The sequence below is a fragment of the Stegostoma tigrinum genome, chromosome 2 (assembly GCF_030684315.1).
Source record: "Stegostoma tigrinum isolate sSteTig4 chromosome 2, sSteTig4.hap1, whole genome shotgun sequence".
NCBI classification, from domain to species: domain Eukaryota; kingdom Metazoa; phylum Chordata; class Chondrichthyes; order Orectolobiformes; family Stegostomatidae; genus Stegostoma; species Stegostoma tigrinum.
The window spans coordinates 81,852,796-81,870,891 of record NC_081355.1 but is presented as its reverse complement, the minus strand read 5'-3'; the positions used below and the strand labels follow the sequence as shown (position 1 = coordinate 81,870,891).

The window sequence follows — 18,096 nt, the reverse complement described above, 5'->3', positions numbered from 1 at the left end:
GCAACCAAAGTCATTCAACAGGCTTGTCTGATTACAGTGCAAAGGTGTTTGCCGTACACAGTCTGGGAGGTTAAATGCAAGCAGTCCAGTGATTTACACGTAACTCTGGTTACTGTGGAGATGTCAGTCAGGTGGGATCGGACAATTTCTCCTGCAGTGATACAAAATGTGGGACAGCACGTGGTGCAAGTGGATGGAAAAACAATTAGTGATGATGGACGAGTAGAAAAGGTGGTAAGGTTGTTCCCATTCAATGAGCAGGCAGTGCAGATTTAGGTAACACTAGCACTTGTGGAGGATGAAGTGGGTGAGAGCCATTATCATTCCTTAAGCCATCTAACGCTTCAAACATTTGTACCTGCTGATGACAGTAATGTAATTTCTTATACCGTGGTGATCAAAACTGTGTATGATTTATACAAGTACACATCATTGATTTCAAATCGATTGCTTCTTTTTTACTATTTCAGTTCACCTCCAAGGTCATTTTCTTTTGGTCATAACTGAGAGCAATATGTAGCACTGGGTTTAACCAAAACTGTGTCCAACCTAAGTATCATTTCTTCACTTTTGTATTCTAAACTTTGAGATAAAGCCAACATTCCATTAGCCCAATTGTTTACTTTTTCTGTACCTGTTCACTGTTAATGATTTGTGTACTTGGGCAACTAAATCCTTTGTTTCTGTAGTGCTTGTGTGAGATAGAATGGATCTGTGCCTCTTAATGTTTACTGAAGTGTATTTGGTTGTTGGTCAAAGATGTGCTAGAATGTCTGTTCTAGCTTAAAAGTATTAAACAACACTGAGTCAGTCTCTGAATTTTTTTTTTGTTTGGTCACTTTTGCCTGCAACTTTTTTTTAAACCTAAAATTTTTTTTCTTTCCTGATAGTGCTATGCATTGTTAGAGCTTGATATTCTGTTAGTGACCACCCTTCCTGAGAAAGACAGCCAGAGGACAACATTAGCCTGCGTTATGAGTACATGGGTTGATAATGTTGTGTTTTTCATGTATGCTGCTTAAAGGTCTGTTATTAATATCTTTTCTTGGATTGTAAAGTCTGCACATCAGTCAATTTCCACAGATTCTATTTCCTAGATCAGAGGAAATATAATAATGTTTATTTATTAAAGCTTAAGATATTGACTGACCATCTGAATTAGTTTTGAGTAGTCTGTAGATTACAGCAATGTAGAGCATTTCATATTGTAGAGAAGTCCTTCCTGGCTTTTTGTAGTCATTTGACTATTGCCATGCCACCCACAGCAGGAAGCCCTATTGCAGTCAGTTAAATACATCTAGATTGTCCTCCTGTAAACTCTCAAAATAGTGTCAGGATGAAGCTGAGATTGTGTTGAAGACCTGCACAGAAGCATAGATCCTAATGGAGGAACACAGGTATGTTTAAGGAGCTGTGGAAAACTGCTGAGAGCCACAGGAAGCTCCAGACAAGAAACAAAGCAACAGATTGTGCCCTACGCAGTGCTCTGAGCTGCAATGGCTGCAAGTTCTCCTTTTTGCAGTGCTGGTCAAAATGAAAGATAATGTGCAACAGAGCTGGTGGGCATTCTACCTGCAATGGCAAGGTCACAGAATTTCAACAGGCTTAATTAACAAACCAAAGCAGCTTTGCGTAGCCGCACTTTTCTGTGCTGAGGACAGCCTCCCACATAATGTATTCAACTCTAAATCATTCAAAAAAAAATGGACAAGAGAAATTTTGAAAGCTTTGAAACCATGCACAAGATTCTGGTGGTTCACTTTACACCTTCAGAGCAAGTTAGTAACATCAAGTTTAAAGGAGTAAAGTGGTGTATATGGTGTAAAGGTAAATCAGATAGTGATTGAGAAATTAAATCCTCAAGGGTAAAATTGGTACATTGATGGAATGGTACTCTCCCCAAAGGACAAATTAGTCAGAGTCGAATGCAAGACAATTGTAGAACTGCAATTCTAGATATTAGATACCAGCTAGAGCCACTCATCTCAGCAGTAGAAAGTTGGAAGCTTGGAATAGTAACCCTAACCCAAACTGGAAGAAATTTAGTATTTGGAAGGCCACGGTGGATAGATTAGCCAACAGAAGATCTGACTGTCGGATCAGATGTTTTACGTATGTGAATGTTGAATTTCATGATGTGAAGCTGTAAGATGTGAAGCATTTGGAGGAGTAGGGTAAATCTGATGGCAGCTCCCTGCATTCCACACTTAGCTGTGTACGTGCAGAGAACAGTGCCACAGGCAGAGCATTCAGTATTTCCAGTAAGTCCTAGAGAGCACTGGTTAAATGTAAAATCAGAATGGGGTATAACCTGGAGTGGAACTTAGTGTTTCTATGCATTTGCCACAATTCTCATACTGGACAGTGAAGATGATGAGTTTGAGGTACTACCAAAGAAGCCTTGTTGAGGTTTTGGAGTATATCCTGTAGGCAGTATACTGGTCTTGGCTGTTTAAGTTAATGGGTGATGTATGGGTTAACCAGACCGTGTTGTTGTACGTGGTTTTGAGTTGCTTGCCTTAATATGCATATATGTTAGCTACATATCTCAGCCAAAAGAGCGGGTGTTGGAATCAGTAAGTATAATGCTGATGAAATGGACTGTTCTGCCCTGATTTGTTTCAAGCTTCATTATTGTTATTGCAACTGCATATGTTGGATATTGGAGAATATTTAAGCAGATTCTTGACTTGTATGTTATCAATAACAGGTGCTTTGCAGCACAAGGAGATGATCCACTTAATTTGGAGTGTCTAGTATCTATCTAATTTAGTAACTATGGCATTCATGTGTCTTAGAGTCAGACCCTTCAGTCCAACTTGCCCATGCCAACCACATCCTAAATAAATCCAGTTCCGTTTGCCAGCATTTGGCCCATATCCCCCTCAATCCTTCCTATTCCTATACCCATCCAGATGCCTTTTAAATGTTGTAAATGTACCAGCCTCCACCACTTCCTCTGGCAGCTAATACCATACACACAGCACCCTCTGCATGAAAAAGTTGCTGCTTAGGTTGCTATTAAATCTTCCGCTCTCATTTTAAACCTATGCTGTCTAGTTTTGGACTCCCATCACCCCAGGGAGAACACCTTGTCTATTTACCCTATCCATGCCCCTCATGATTTTATAAACTTCTGTAAGGTCCTCTCTCAGCCTCCAATGCTCCAGGGAATATAGCCCCAGCCTATTCAGCCTCATCCTATAGTTCAAACCTTCCAACCCTAGCAACATCCTTGTAAATCTTTTCTGAACCCTTTCAACTTTAACAGCATCCATACTATAGCAGGGAGACCAGATTTGCATGCAGTATTCCAGCAGTGGCCTAAACAATGTCCTGTATAGCTGCAACATCCCCTCCTAACTCCTATACTCGAAGCACTGACCAATTAAAAGGAAGCATTCCAAATGCCACCTTCACTATCCTATCTACCTGCAACTCCAACTTCAAAGAACTTAAGAACCTGCTCTCCAAGGACTGTTTGTTCAATAACATCCCCAGGACCTTACCATTAAGTGTATAAGTCCTGCCCTGATTTACTTTCCAAAATGCAGCACCTGAATTAAATTTATTTATCTAAGTTAAACTCCATCTGCCACTCCTCAGCCCATTGGCCCATGTGATCAAGATCCAGTTGTACTGTTTTGAATGTTCCATGCTCGTTACCTGAATAACAATGGTGAAGACCTGTTAGAAATTAGTGAATATTGCATGACGTGATAGGCTGAAATATCTTTGTTTACAATATTATATTGCAAAACAAAAATTGTTTCATAACCTTCACAACTGCTTTAAATACATAATACAATTCTTCACTTGGTGTGGTTTTAAGTAAAAGCCAATTAAACCCAAGAGTAGACAAAAAAAAATGCAAACCACAAGTTTGACTGAATTTGCTTTAATTTCGAAAAGGAAATTCACCTGCCCATCTCTTGTCCTAAACTAGCCTGGGTAGTAAGGCTAAAAGCCCACTGTCATAGAGGTATGTGAAATTAATGCAAGAAAGTAATGTTTGTCATTCTCCAGACAGTCCGCTCAAGCCTCTTTTATACCTCCTTCCTTCTAGTAAGCCACAATCGCTGTGGCGTCCAAATTGGATCAGTCAAAAAAACTGTCAAATTAGTTTAAAAAAGTAATATTAATTTCTTGGGTGACAGATTATTTTATAAATTATTTAGATTAGTTTAGATTAGATTCCCTACAGTGTGGAAACAGGCCCTTCAGCCCAACAAGTCCACACCACCCTTTGGAGCATCCCATCCATCCCCCTATAACCCACACACCCCGAACACCGGGCAATTTAGCATGGTCAATCCACCTAGCCTGCACATCTTTGAACTGTGGGAGGAAACCGGAGCACCCGGAGGAAACCCACGCAGACACGGGGAGAATTTGCAAACTCTGCACAGACAGTTGCCTGAGGCTGGAATTGAACGCAGGTCCCTGGTGCTCTAAGGCTGCAGTGCTAACCACTGAGCCACTGTGTCACCGTAATTTAATTGGTTGTTTTTCCCTCTCCACCTTTTGTGTGGTACAGTTACTTGATTTGTCATGTTTATTTGGTGCTTGAAGTGTCCAGTTGAATTGAATGCCGATGTCCTTGAATTTGATGGTGGGAAAATTGGCAATGGGAATGCCATTGAGCATCAATGGGATCTACCTTGTCAAAATGGAGACGATAGTTGCCTTTTGTTTGTCACTTATCAGTGGATATTGTCCTGATCATGCTATGCAGAGACACAGAATGCTACTTCATAGAATCATAAAATCCCTAGAGTGTGGAAGCAGTTCATTTGGCCCAATGAGTCCGCACTGACCCTCTGAAGAACATCCCACCCAGATCCACTTACCTATCCAATCTCTAGCCCTGCATTTCCTATAACTAATCCACCTAGCCTACACATCCCTTGACACTATGGGCGATTTAACATAGTCAGCTCACCTAACCTGCACATCTTTGGATTGTGGACGGAAACCAGAGCACCTGGAGGAAACTAGCAAATGTGTGGAGACTGTGCAAAGTCCGTACAGACAGTCACCCGGGGTGGAATCAAACCTAGATCTCTGGTGCTCCAAGACAGCGGTACTTCATCTGAGGAATTGTGACATCCCAAGAATGTCTCCTGGCTAATGGATGCACACTCTCTTAAACTTAGGGGGGGAATTAGCATAATTTATTTGGAATTCCAAGATGTTAGATTAATGGGAAGGCCATGCACACCATTTTAGGAGAGATTGGAGCATCAAGTTCAATGCAAGTTCTTTGCATCTTAAATTTTAAATTTTGATCAGAGGAATGAGACCACACTCCTTCGAAACTAGAAGTCCTGAATAGAGACGAAAAGCAGTGGTTCCGAGATACAGTTAGGCAGATCACTGAAAAGTGATGCAGACTATTGAAAAACTGAACTTCATAAGCAACGCTACTCATCTATATGGTGGATTTCTTTTTGGTTTGATTCTGTCAGTGCAAATGCCACCATCTGTTACTATCCTGCAGGATATTGGTGACCCTGATCAGATCATTTCTTACTGTATATTGTGAACAGATACACGACCGTCACTTTTAGTCCTGAAAAATACCCAGTTTACCTCCAATAATCCTGGAAGGGTGAGGTATTGCAAATGTTAGCAATAATTGAAGCCAACCATTTGGTGCTGCTATGCAGTTGCAATATGCATGGTGCTCATCACTAACAGGTTATTGCAGTCAATCTAGAAGGACATTCTGCCTGTTATTAAATGAGTAATGTGTGAATTAGAGTGCTATGTGACGTACTGAAGGCCTGAATGTAGGCCTTACATCCCAAAGACTGGTAGATTGTATCAAGCAGCCTATCCCTTTGGCTGTTTGCAGTAAGCAAGCTACTGCGTCCAACAAAGCCGTGCTTGCAAAACTTGTGATCCCATATTCAACATTAGGTATGATTCTGCTATTGGAAAACATTTGCTTGACAATCCTGAAGTTGTAAAGAACTATGCTGACAACTGATTTAGGATTATAAATCAGTCTTACTGAATGACACACTTACATGCACTTGAAGCTATTATTACATACACACGTTATTAATGCATTAGACACTGATAATTGAAGACAGAAAGAACATGTACATGTACAGTCTGCTCCATTCTGTTGAATTATAACAATGTCCTGAACAATCAAAATCAACCTGCCTGGTTTAAAATTAAAACAAAACTGACAGTTTACTGTCAATCTTCATTAACTGGTATTCTAATGTCACTGCTTCCAACAGAGTTCAATTACCAACCAATCATCACTTTCCTCTCGTGCATATAAATGTGATTTTTTCATTGAATTGATATTCTTATGAGTTGTCCTGATGGGTGCAAAACAAGAAGCTTTGATAAAATATGTATTTTTCCACCAATACAAAAGACTGATGTTAAATTCCAGGGGAATTGAATAAGAAAGCAATGTTCAGGAGCATTTTTCCAGTGGACCTCTTCTCTCTCAAAGACTGACCAGCAAGTGGGTAGAAGTTTTTGGATTATGAAAGGATTTGATATGATAGACATGAAGAGCATGTTTCCATTTGTGCAGAAGATCATTCCTAGGAGATGATGACGCATGTGTCCATGAAATAATTCAGAAAAAAAACCTTTATCCAGATAGTCATTAGATGATGAACTCAGACCACGAGAATTAGATGAAGTGAATAGTATTTGAGGGGAAGCTATATCAATGCATAATTGAGAAAATAGAAAGCTATGCTGAAAGAGTTAGATGAAAAAGTTGGGAGCAGGTCTATTTGGGCCTGGAGGGGCTGAAACTTATGCATCACTGCTATGCATTGAGTACTTAAGGTAAATCAATAAATGACAGAGCATAATCTAGACAATATCAACATCTGAAATGACCAACTGGGGACAAAAGATGAGCCAGATCTATAAATGACGGCCATGTGGGGACCTTTATTCATAACAAGTCTTTTTAAATGCATATGAATGGACACGAGTTCAGTTCATTATTATTTTGCAATATAAGTCAACATATTTGTTGTGGGTTTCCATTACTTGCAAATCTGTGGGGCTAATGAAACTCTGCCCTGCTAACTGTCTAGCTAGTAAATGGCTGATGCTGCAGGGAATTTTGAACTCCTGTGACCAAAGCACTAAATCTTGTTTTATCCCTTCAGTTAAATAGTTACTTTCTGCTTCCTCCAGTTAAAACAGTGTATTTCAATGAAATTTGCAACAATGCTCCCAATGCATCCAATGTTTCATGGTTAAATGAATTACACCTTATGTGGTTAAATTTGATCAGTATCAAAATGCGCATCATCTGTATTCTGACTTAAATTCAGCTTGGGCCTACATTTAAGGATAATAAATATCTTTTTCTATTGCATACTTAAATTCTTCCTGTCTCCCTTGTTCCTCTCTCCCTCCTGTCTCTCTCTTTCCCTTTCCCATCCTCTTTATTTCTAACCTATCTTTTGCTTTCCCACTCTTGTTCTATGCGCATTCTTGCTCCTGCCTTGTTTGCTTTTTCAAATCATTCTCATCTCTTCCTGTATCTCTGACTTTGCAGTTTGTACTGTATCTGACCTCGAGATTCTAGTGTGTTGTGTATGCTGTTTCCATCTGTGGTACACCTTGTTCATACTAGTCCTTGCAGACACGTTTCAGACTGTGTTTATTTTTTTATTTTCACTATACATCATAGAGTTTGTAACTATTCTACTGAATAAATAGAACACCTGAGAACATTATGTCCTTATGCAGAACAAATACACCTCGTCAGTCTTTGAAGTCTGTGACATTCTTCTGAGAAGGTGTATTTGGAATTGTGTATTCAGCATACTTCTGTGGAAATTTAATTTTCCATCTCCATTCCAAGGTTAGCTTATTTTCAAAAGGCAAAACAAAGGGTGAAAACTCCTACTTTTTATATTTTCTGCGCTGGATCTAAGAAAGGGGCATTGTAACATGGTGTATTTTGGATATTCAAATATAACTTAAACTTTAGATTTATTTGGATAAATTCCATGGATGTAAATTTTTTTTGACCCAACCTTGGAACAACTGGAATTGCATGCAGTGCTTTATCTGACTCCTTCCTCTCCCCACCCTGTTCTTCTGGGAACTCGAACACCTCAATTTTCCATAGAGAAAATTCTTCTCTTCCATCAATAAATTCTGTATTAAGATTATTTAAGTTCATGCTCTTTCACAGCTGGCTGACAGCCTGGATTCTCTGGCATTATCAGAGAATGATGGTGCTCTTTTTGAAAACAAAATAAAAACCAGGAAATAGCTCAATGGGTTTTGAAGAGATTTAGTGGTGGGCAGTCGGGCGGCGTGAGAAATTGGTTCATTCAACACCACTACTTCCAGCGTTCCTAATCTTGTGTCGATTTCCATGGTGCATAGCACTTGGACTACTGCCTTTGCATCCTGTGCTGTGTTCATCATTGATATAATTGGAGAACTGACTTGCTCTGTTTCTAGCCCTGAGGAATCATTGCAAGTCTCTCTCATATGTGAGCACATTTTTCCCTGTAGTTCTTTCTCTTTACTTCTAAAATAGGACAAGTTGGATTCTGGCTGAGCTACTTAAATCCCCTCCCAGAGATTTGAGATTTTGTTACTTGTTCTTTTCTGATTGATTCATGCTTTGTTTGTTGATACAGTGCTATTAAAAGTATCAGAATTTTGAAAAATCAGGAGTTTAAAGGTGGAATGTAAAATTCAGTATATGTTCCCATATTTGCTTCAGCAGTCATTTCCTCTTAGAATAGAGAGGAATGTTGTCAACTTGACAGGAAATGGATTAGATGTAAGGAACCAATATTTTAGCAAAGAATAGTAATTGTATATCATGGGAAGATATATTTTATGTATATTGTAATATTGTGAGAACAAAGTAAATCAGCTGAAGTTTTTACTTGTCAGAAATTATTTTTGCTGTCAGCATGAATTCTTAGTGTTGACAGGATAACTAGTGATAAACCTTGCTAACTGAACATCTTTTAAACAATGGCTTTGTTGTTCTCATTTTCCAGACACCCAGTTTTTGGTCAGATGAAGGAACAGAAAAGAAAAGCACACATCAGCGCTCTGCTTCATGGGGAAGTGCTGATCAGCTAAAGGAGGTAAAGAGCAAGTATTTAGCAATAATATTGAGAGCAAGATTGAGAGATTTTAAAGATGCATTTTTCTGGTTTCTATACATGCTGAAGTGTGCCAAAATAGTATAAGTATACAAAGCAGGCCCATTTCTTAACCCATTGCATTTGATCACAATTCTTCTCACATTCCTGAAAGTTATTTCTATGAAACTGACAATAAGATGGAAGTCGCGATCTCCTCCATTCTTTATTTCCTGTCAAGTTTAGTGGTTGTGGTAGTTTTTGTTTACTTTACATTCTTAATGCATTGTCCTGTAAAATCAATTAATTTATTTGAGTGTAGATGAAGAATGTGGCCAAGTTATTTGGGCATGGGGACATGATCGTTGAGACCCATCCAGTCAGTTTTAAATTTCAAATGTCTTACACTGGGTATTGCAGATCACTGTTGTTTGAGAACCCTAGCTATTCAAGTCTGTTGATTGCTGAAGGGAGCTGAGTTGATATTTGACTAATAATGTCATAGAAAATTTTAAGGGTAACTAAGGATAGGAATGATGCAAAATATTTAGGAAACTTAATGTCGGTGAAGGTGGAAATTTTATACTGTACCTTCCAATATGAAATTGCAATAATGGAGTTTTGTTGTGTTATCCTAAGAGATATTCACTACTCTTGAAAATAAAAATATTTGAGGTTTCAGAAAAATTCAGAAGTGTAGGACTTAAGGTTCAGTTACTATTCACCTAAAAGTGATTAACGAGATTGGACATGCAGTCTGTGAACCCCTTCACCAGTGTGGATGTATCCAGAATTGTTCCCTTGGAATGTAAGTGCACAGTTCAGAACTTCAGTTAACAGTTAACTCTGCCCTTCAGCCCAACATCCTGTGCTGGGGCATATGCACTAAGGAAGCAAAGAGGACTAGTAGTCGAGAGGCCTAGGTTAATGCTCCAGGAAGATAAGCTCAAATCTCACCACAGCAGCCAGTGGAATTTACATTCAAATAATAAAATCTGGAATTGAGAGCTAGTGTCAATAATGATGGGGATAAAGTTATCATAGGTTGCCACAAAAACCCATCTGGTTTACTAATACCTTTTTGGAGAGGGAAACTTGCTGCTCTGACCAATATGTGATTCCAGACCAACAATGTGGATGACTCTTAACTGTTCTGAAATGAATAAGCAAGCCACTTATTTCCAGATAGTTGGAGATGGACAACAAATGAGGGCTTGCCAACTATGCCCACATCCAATGAGATGGAGATGCCATTTAGCCTACTGTGTCTGCTACACCTCCTGAGGGAGATCTATGCTGATCTGATAATCTTCAACTCTACTTTTCTGATGTTTCCCTGTAATCCTTAATTTCCTAACTGATTACAAATCTATCAATCTCACAAAAGAACAAAGAAGAAAAGGTAAACTCAACACAGGTTCTAGAAAAGGAAATCATTTCTTGCAAACTTGTTCAAAATAATCCTGTTGATTTGGAAGTCGTGAAGATATTTGATTAGATAACTCACATAGATATGACTTGGTCCAATCTTAAGTAATCAATATAAGTTTAATATGCTGGATTAGAAATTGTCTCCAAATCAGCAGCAGTTTTTAAAAAAAAAAGTTCTCATTGACAATTGTGGATCAGGCTGATAGAAGCCACCACTTTCAGTATTCTATCAGGTTTGCTGTTGTTCAATGCTTTTTTAAAAATTATCTGCTCTGTGATGCTAGGAAATAGATCAGTAAGTTTGTGGATGATTCTAAAATTTGAGAGAGAATTAAGTCATTTAGGCAGTATAATAGTGTGCAAAACAATTCAGATGTGGCTAGGGGAGGAAGCCACAATAGTAAATGACATTTAACCAGTGTAAATACAGGGTTGTGCATGTATCATAAGCCTGCAATTTTGTTATGAGAGAAAAACAAACATGTATTATTAGACATAAATTGCTGAAGGTTTGTCACTAATGCAAAGAAAACAGTTGTGGAGATAGAACTATTCAGGGGGGAAAAAATCTAGTTGGACTGTAGATCGCATCAAGTATGCTGCACTTAGTTTTGGTTCCCTGACGTGTTCTGTGATAGTCTGAGAAAAGGTTTAGAGGAGCACAGTAAGAACACTAGCTGTTTTAAAGAACTTCAGCTACTAGTCTTCAAAAGCAGGGTCTATTAACTTTATAGTTGTGTAGGACTTGTATAACATGAGGAAAGGGCTGAATTTGCATTCCTTGGTGAAAGATCATTTCAGTTTGACATAGGAAGAGGATCAAGGGCATACTTTTAAGTTGTGTAGAAATAGGAAAAGGCTAGTTGTTAAGGTTTTTTCTTTTCCCAGAGAATAGCAAACTTCTGGAATGCTGGCTTGCGTAATGTGTGCTGACTGTGCATGTCTTCAAGAGAAAGCTGACCTGGTTCTTGACTGGGGCAGAGATGGTATATAGAATGTAAGTGGATAAACAGTTACAAGCACACGTGATCACTGAATCTCCTGGACTGGTTTCAACCACTTGTGGGTTAATTGAGGAATTTTCCAATTCTTTTACTCATATTGGCTCTGATTTTTTTTTTTGTTTTTACCCATGCCAGGAGACTACATGACTCCAGGTATGTTCACAGTATCTGGTTGTGATGTGTTAGTTATTGGGGGTGGGCAGGATTGATGAACCAACTGGTATTTTGCTGCTTATCACTATTATGTTTGTAAGTTGATAGAAGTGCCTCATTTTACCTGTAGAACTTTGAACGAAAGCTGTCTCTTAGAGAACAGGGTCTTATATTTGATGCCAGGAATGTTTTGGCCCTATTTCCTTGCTTCATGCTTCTTCACAAGGACAGATGAGAGACAATATTGTTATTGCTCTAAATCAGGCTAAGACTCCCTTTCCATCCAGCCAACCTCTGTTACCCTGGCCTCTTGTTCATGTTTTCCCCATGGCAATGCAGTTGATTAGGAAGCTGTGTCAGAGTGTCACGAATTCTTGCTTCAACTGGATTGTTTTGAAGGAGCTGAGTTGTAGCCACGATGTATAGAACTGCATAGAGTTGGCTGTTCAACAAATGTGAATGTTAAGCCATTATGAAATAGAAATCTAAAATAAAACCTGGATTTTCGTTATGTACATGAATTAGTGCTGCAAGATGATCAAGTAAAACGCATAGCCACAAAGAATAAACCATTAGTGACCTGACTGATGATAGTGAAGATGATGGAAAGAAATGATTCTTGCTGAAGCATCCCATAGGAAAAGCTTTTATAAGCTATAACAAACTAAGTGTTCTGACAGTACAAGAGTTTATTCCAGACTATAATGCTGTGGGGATTCAGATTGTTTGTTTGTTTTTGCCTCATGAACTTTCATCTTGTATGATGTCATTCTTGGTGTCTGAAGTATTGCTGGTATATAAACACATCCAAACTGTTTGTTGACTGCATAATACCTGTTTTTAAAATGATCTCATCTTGCAATTCCCACATTGTATCACATGGAAATGTCAGAATTTGGAATTGATTCAAATTTTGGCTTGTTTACTTTTAAGGTGTTCTACTAGAAAAATTCATCATTCAGTGAACTAAAATTTTACTTCACGTTTGTTTTGCTGCTGTTGAGTGCAACTAATATTGAAATGCAGTTCTACTTTTCTAAAAACAAAAGTTGCTTCTACATGGCATAAAGGTTAACTTTTCTCATCACAACTTCTGTTATGTAGCTTTTTCTAAAAGCCAATTGACCTATCATGTTGCATGAAGGTTTGTGTTTCCTGGGCAGGCGCAAGAAGAATCCATCTGGAGGGGGCGGTAAATGATGAGAAATTAATTGCAAAAGATGTTGTATTTCCTAAGTTCCAGGGGATGTTCGATGTCATTTGTGCAGCATCAATGTACTCCTGTAAACAAGAATGACCAATAACATGAAAAATTTGCCATTCATTGTACTTCTTAAAGTGCATCACCTGCCCTTGTACATCAATAACCTGCTCCTTAAAAAGCGAGAAAATGTAACTTGGCAGTGCCTCCATTCTATCCACATCCTCTTGTGTGTTGCCTTCTGTAACAAAGAGGCTTGCAATGAGTAGTTTGCATTAGTGGCAGGTGACATCTCTGAAGTCTGCAGGTATTACCAAAACAAAAATATTGAACATGGAACAGGTCAGCAGGGCTTGGTATTGATTGATTAGGTCCCTAATGAAAGAGAGAATACTTGACATGGCAAAAAGCTATAAAGTAAGTTGTGCAGCCAAAACAGTGTCCATGAAATGTTGGAGACAACTTGGGAGTTTAGAGTTGGAATTTACAATGGATTTACTGCAATGCCTAGTGAGGTTAGTAGCCTTTAAATGGCATTCCTGACATGCTTAATCTGCTGATATTGTTTCACATCTGCAAATCACTGGAGCCCATGTTCAGTTGATCTGCCAGCTCCTGCCAGGATTTGTGCTCTGAGGAGATAACTCTCTCTGTTGAACAGAGTTCCGCTCTAGGTGTGTTTTCAGCAACAGAATTACCACTGCCTGTACTTCTGAATACAATGGCTGTTACTTTGCTATTGCTAGATCTTCAGAGAATTGTTCTGCCAAATTAGAGGAATTTAGTACTACATGAATTCCTGTATGTGAGTGGACAACATTTGGTTCCAAGACTTTAACATTTGGGGATCTGTATAAGAATGGCACCAGGAAGACCCTGGGGACTTTGATATGCAGATATCATTAATCTACCAATGGTAGACAACCTGCCAAATAGCCAAAAAAATGGGTTAGAAGCAGCTGCTAATGTCAGATATCTTGAATGCCAATTCAGTTCAGAAGTTTAAGGTAAATCAACAGTTTGGTAATGGGGCAGGATGAGTCTGAGTGTGAGGAGGGTGAAGACCAGGGTGAAGTGGATATTGTGATGTGGCATAAGGAGGTGGAATGTGTCGGGAGGCAGTATGAAGGGGTGGCATGGGTATGTGGTGGGGAAAGACAGGACGGTCTGAGTATGGGGAAAGAGGGCAATTGGGATGGCTGTAGGGAAAGTGGGTGGATAAGAGATCAACAAGAAAATGATATTTTGTGGAGCTTGGAGGAACGCACAATTTTATTAGCACCATAAAGTAAGGAAATAGACTTTCACAAAGAGTAAACTTAATAAAGGTGCTTCTTTTCCAATTAATCCTCTGACAAGCTTCAGCTTGTTTGGAATGTTCTAGTGCTTCATTGCTCAGGCCAGTAATAAACTAACCATTTTGTTGGGACCCAATCTCCGTCCTTTCTATAAAGACCCCACGGTCTTTGTCAGTGATAATGGGAACTGCAGATGCTGGAGAATCCAAGATAATAAAGTGTGAAGCTGGATGAACACAGCAGGCCAAGCAGCATCTCAGGAGCACAAAAGCTGACGTTTCGGTCCTAGACCCTTCATCAGTGAGCTCTCTGATGAAGGGTCTAGGCCCGAAACATCAGCTTTGTGCTCCTGAGATGCTGCTTGGCCTGCTGTGTTCATCCAGCTTCACACTTTATTATCGCGGTCTTGAAGTCGATGTTTTCATGTTTGCATTTTTAATCCTGCGCACAAAGATTGTTGTGGGAAACCAGAGGGTCAAGTGTCCCACTTAATTCTAATTACCCTGAATATCTGGTTCCCATCATGTGAAAGAACTTGAAATTTCCCTTTTATGCATGTGCTTTTATTTTTATCACTGATGTTTGTGCTTACTGTGATTGTCATGACTTCATACATTCTCTATTGAACGCCACCCATAAATTCAGTTGACAAATTCCTAAATGACCCTTGGATGTTTTGGTGGCTGTTAGTTTGTTGTGGACATTAAGCTTCATGTCCCCTCTTCCTTTGCAATGCATGCTTTTGAATTCTTATGACCAAACAAAAGTCAGTTTGGCAGCTGTTTCCTTGAACACTCATGTTTATGAGATCAACTCAGTATGTAGCAGTTGCTATATAATTGTTCAGAACACGCCTTACAATATAATTTGGCTTCAATCCCTATACCCCTCAAGTGTTCTGGAGTCCCTGTCTAACTTAAAGGCACAGAGTAGGTGCAATTGTTGGTGAAATTGTTTTAGCTTATTAATAATGTATACAAATAACTAATTTTATTTCATTGCCAACATACGGTTAGTATTCAGGATTGGAACACAGTAATCATAGTATAATTTTCTTTGTAATACGTGTTTTGGTTTTTCTTTTCATGAAATGTAGGCATCACTACCTAGGCCAACGTTCAATACCTATCCCTAATTGTCCTGGAGAAATAACTGCCTGAAATAATTTAAATATTTAGAGATGGGTTTTATATTACAATCGTTCACTTTACACCAACCCATTTCTTTTTGATTTTACCCTTTTAAAGAGAAGGTACTATCAATTTATATAATTTGAGAAAGAGTGTATATTTAAGGTCAAAGAGCAGATTTTTCTCTTTCCCTGTTCCAAATAGAGCCCAAAAAATGCATTGGACAATATTAACGCTAATGATTTTTCTCAAGTCGTTTTTTTTAATAATTATTGTTGCTCTTAAATTTCCTTTTGGTCTTTCTGGTGTCTTTATCTGACTACACCCAAGGGGTTGCAGTTGTGTTAAGTGCCTGCAGGTGTCTCTGCATGGATTTCCTCCAGCAATGCATTGTGAACATCTGGAGTAGATTGTTTCCATAAAATTTTGTCATAGCTGTTTCCTGAGATGCTCTGTCATTCTTTAGTCATGAAGACAAGCTAGTATTGTTAGGTGAAAGGCTTAACTTTTGCTTTTTTGAATTATATGGTTTTCCAGCTTAAGAACTTGGTGAATGTTTTGTTTTCTGATTGAGACAGTGCATAATCCTGTGTTACTACTAATCCTATTTTTGGATCATGACATATTTAAAAGTGAAGGCTTCAAGGCTTCTTGCCGATTGCTGAAGAAATTAATCTAATCACTGCTAAAATCACTGTCAACCACATCCCATCACAGGGTCATAAATACTCCACTTTTGAGTGTGAAACTGCTATGTCCCACCTTGAACAAAAAGAACAAAACAAATTCATCCCCACATTTTCTGCTATTTCTGAACCAAACACATTTGTTTTTAATGTTTCCCTATCGCTACTTTCCATCATGGTGCTTCCCTTTATCAATCCCTCCAAGATCAACAGCAGCAAATACGAGGGAATTGAAGCAACTTGCAAAGGAAATATTCTATACTCATAAAACACATTCACCCAGGTGCTCTTGCTGTGTGGGACAAGCAAATGACTGTGGTTCAATGTTAGTTTTATTAAAGCACTTGCAAGTTAAAGAAAACAACTCTTGAGCAAATTAAGTTAATTTGTCCATGAACTAGGCTGACAGCATGAAAATTGCATATACTACCTGCTCTGGTGTACTTGATTCTGTTGCTGGAATCAAGTTACTGAACATCCAGGTGCACTTAAGGGGTTCTTAGTATGAAAGTGGGTCTCACCTGGGTCTTTGCTGTCTGTGTCTTCGCTGAGGGAATGGCCACTAGCTATTCCTCTTTATTGCTCCTTCTTGAGCCCTTCTGGAATGGTGGGTGGGCCATACTAAATTGTTCTGTAGTGTCCAGGGATGTGCAGGTTGGCTGGGTGCTGGGCATAGGTTGGGGATGCTTTTTGGAGGATCAGTGCAGACTTGATGGGCCAAATGGCCTCATTCTGCTCTGTAGGAATTCTATGATTCAGCCAATGGAGCTACAGGGCATGAGTCACAACACCCAATGTCGTTAAATCAGGTCATCCTAGGTGTACCCAACCCCTTTCCAAATATGACAACTCTACCATGCCAAGTGGTCTGGCCAGAACTGGAAATACATAAACATAATGTCTCCCCTTTTATTGTTTTGCATCTTATGATTCGCCATTTATTACGGTCAAGCACTCCTGTTCAATATGTAAGACAGATCTGGACTGTTCTTTGTTTGCTTTTGACCTCTAGTGACCTTTTTGCGTTCTATCAGACTTCACTTGCAGAAACTGTTTAGCCAGTTTTAAGTTGGGTTTGGTTGCTTAGGCTGTTGGGCATTTGGCCACAATGTATTGTGAGACAGTGGTAGGATGAATGTTAACCCATTACAAACAGATGCTGGAATACTATAATAGAAAATATGGAAGCATTAGGCCTGTTAGTCAAATATTTCATAAGCCTTCTCAGAATGGAGGCCAATGACCGTATTCTGGAATTTTATAGAACCAAATATAACTCAAAGGTGGACAGGGCAGCTAGTGGATTTAAGACAGAGGTTGAACTTGACTAAGTGCTAATGAGAAAAGTAATGTGATTAATGATGGACACATCTCCAGAAACAGAAATAGGTGAGGAAATCGGACATGAATTAGTCATTCGTCCCACTAGAATAGAAAATTGCAAATATAACTATTATTTTAAAGGGAGAGAGAGCAATAAGAGAAACAGACCCATTAGCTGTGGGAAGTGACTGGAACTTCATGATAGATGATTGGAGGAGTTGGGCAACTTGTTGTGAATAGTTCCTATTTACCTAATTCATTCTTTTTTTTGAGAAGGCCACTATGATAATGGGCGTAGAGGAGTGTCAATGAATGTTGTCATTATTATGGATCACTGTGCTATAGGAAAGAACGTTAACCTCAGAAAGGGCTGCAGTGTTGTTTTCTGGGATGATGACTGGTCTCAAGAGGTTAAACTATGGAAATAGTTTGCAACTCTCCTCACTGGGTCCACATGGATTCCTCAGAAGTGTAAAATAAGATATTTAATACAGCCCTTCCTCAGTACTTGCTGAGGCCCACGTTTCTGAGACTTTTAGTTCAAATAGTGGTGTAGCATTGATTTTGTGCTGTGACATTTGCAAAAAAAAGTAAGCATTATTTGTCTGGAACTATGATTTTTTTTTTCTTATCCCTTTCCCCATGTTATTAAAGAGGTCAGTGTGAGTTAGGTATTTTTGGATGTTAGGCTGGATTCATTTTGGAGAGATTTCGATTTGTTTCATGGAATATAAGAAATAAGAGCAGGAATAGGCCA

The 18,096-nt window shown here is 38.9% G+C and overlaps 1 protein-coding gene across 3 annotated transcripts in view; it reads left to right on the top strand.

Moving 5' to 3' along the window:
* glcci1a (glucocorticoid induced 1a) overlaps positions 1 to 18,096 on the top strand; it is a 208,646-nt gene that overhangs the window by 92,044 nt on the left and 98,506 nt on the right. For all 3 annotated transcript variants that reach the window (XM_048562369.2, XM_048562362.2, XM_048562355.2), the window contains exon 3: positions 9,027 to 9,116. In XM_048562369.2, coding sequence (XP_048418326.2) covers positions 9,027 to 9,116 — 90 coding nt within the window. The remainder of the gene's footprint in view (positions 1 to 9,026; positions 9,117 to 18,096) is intronic.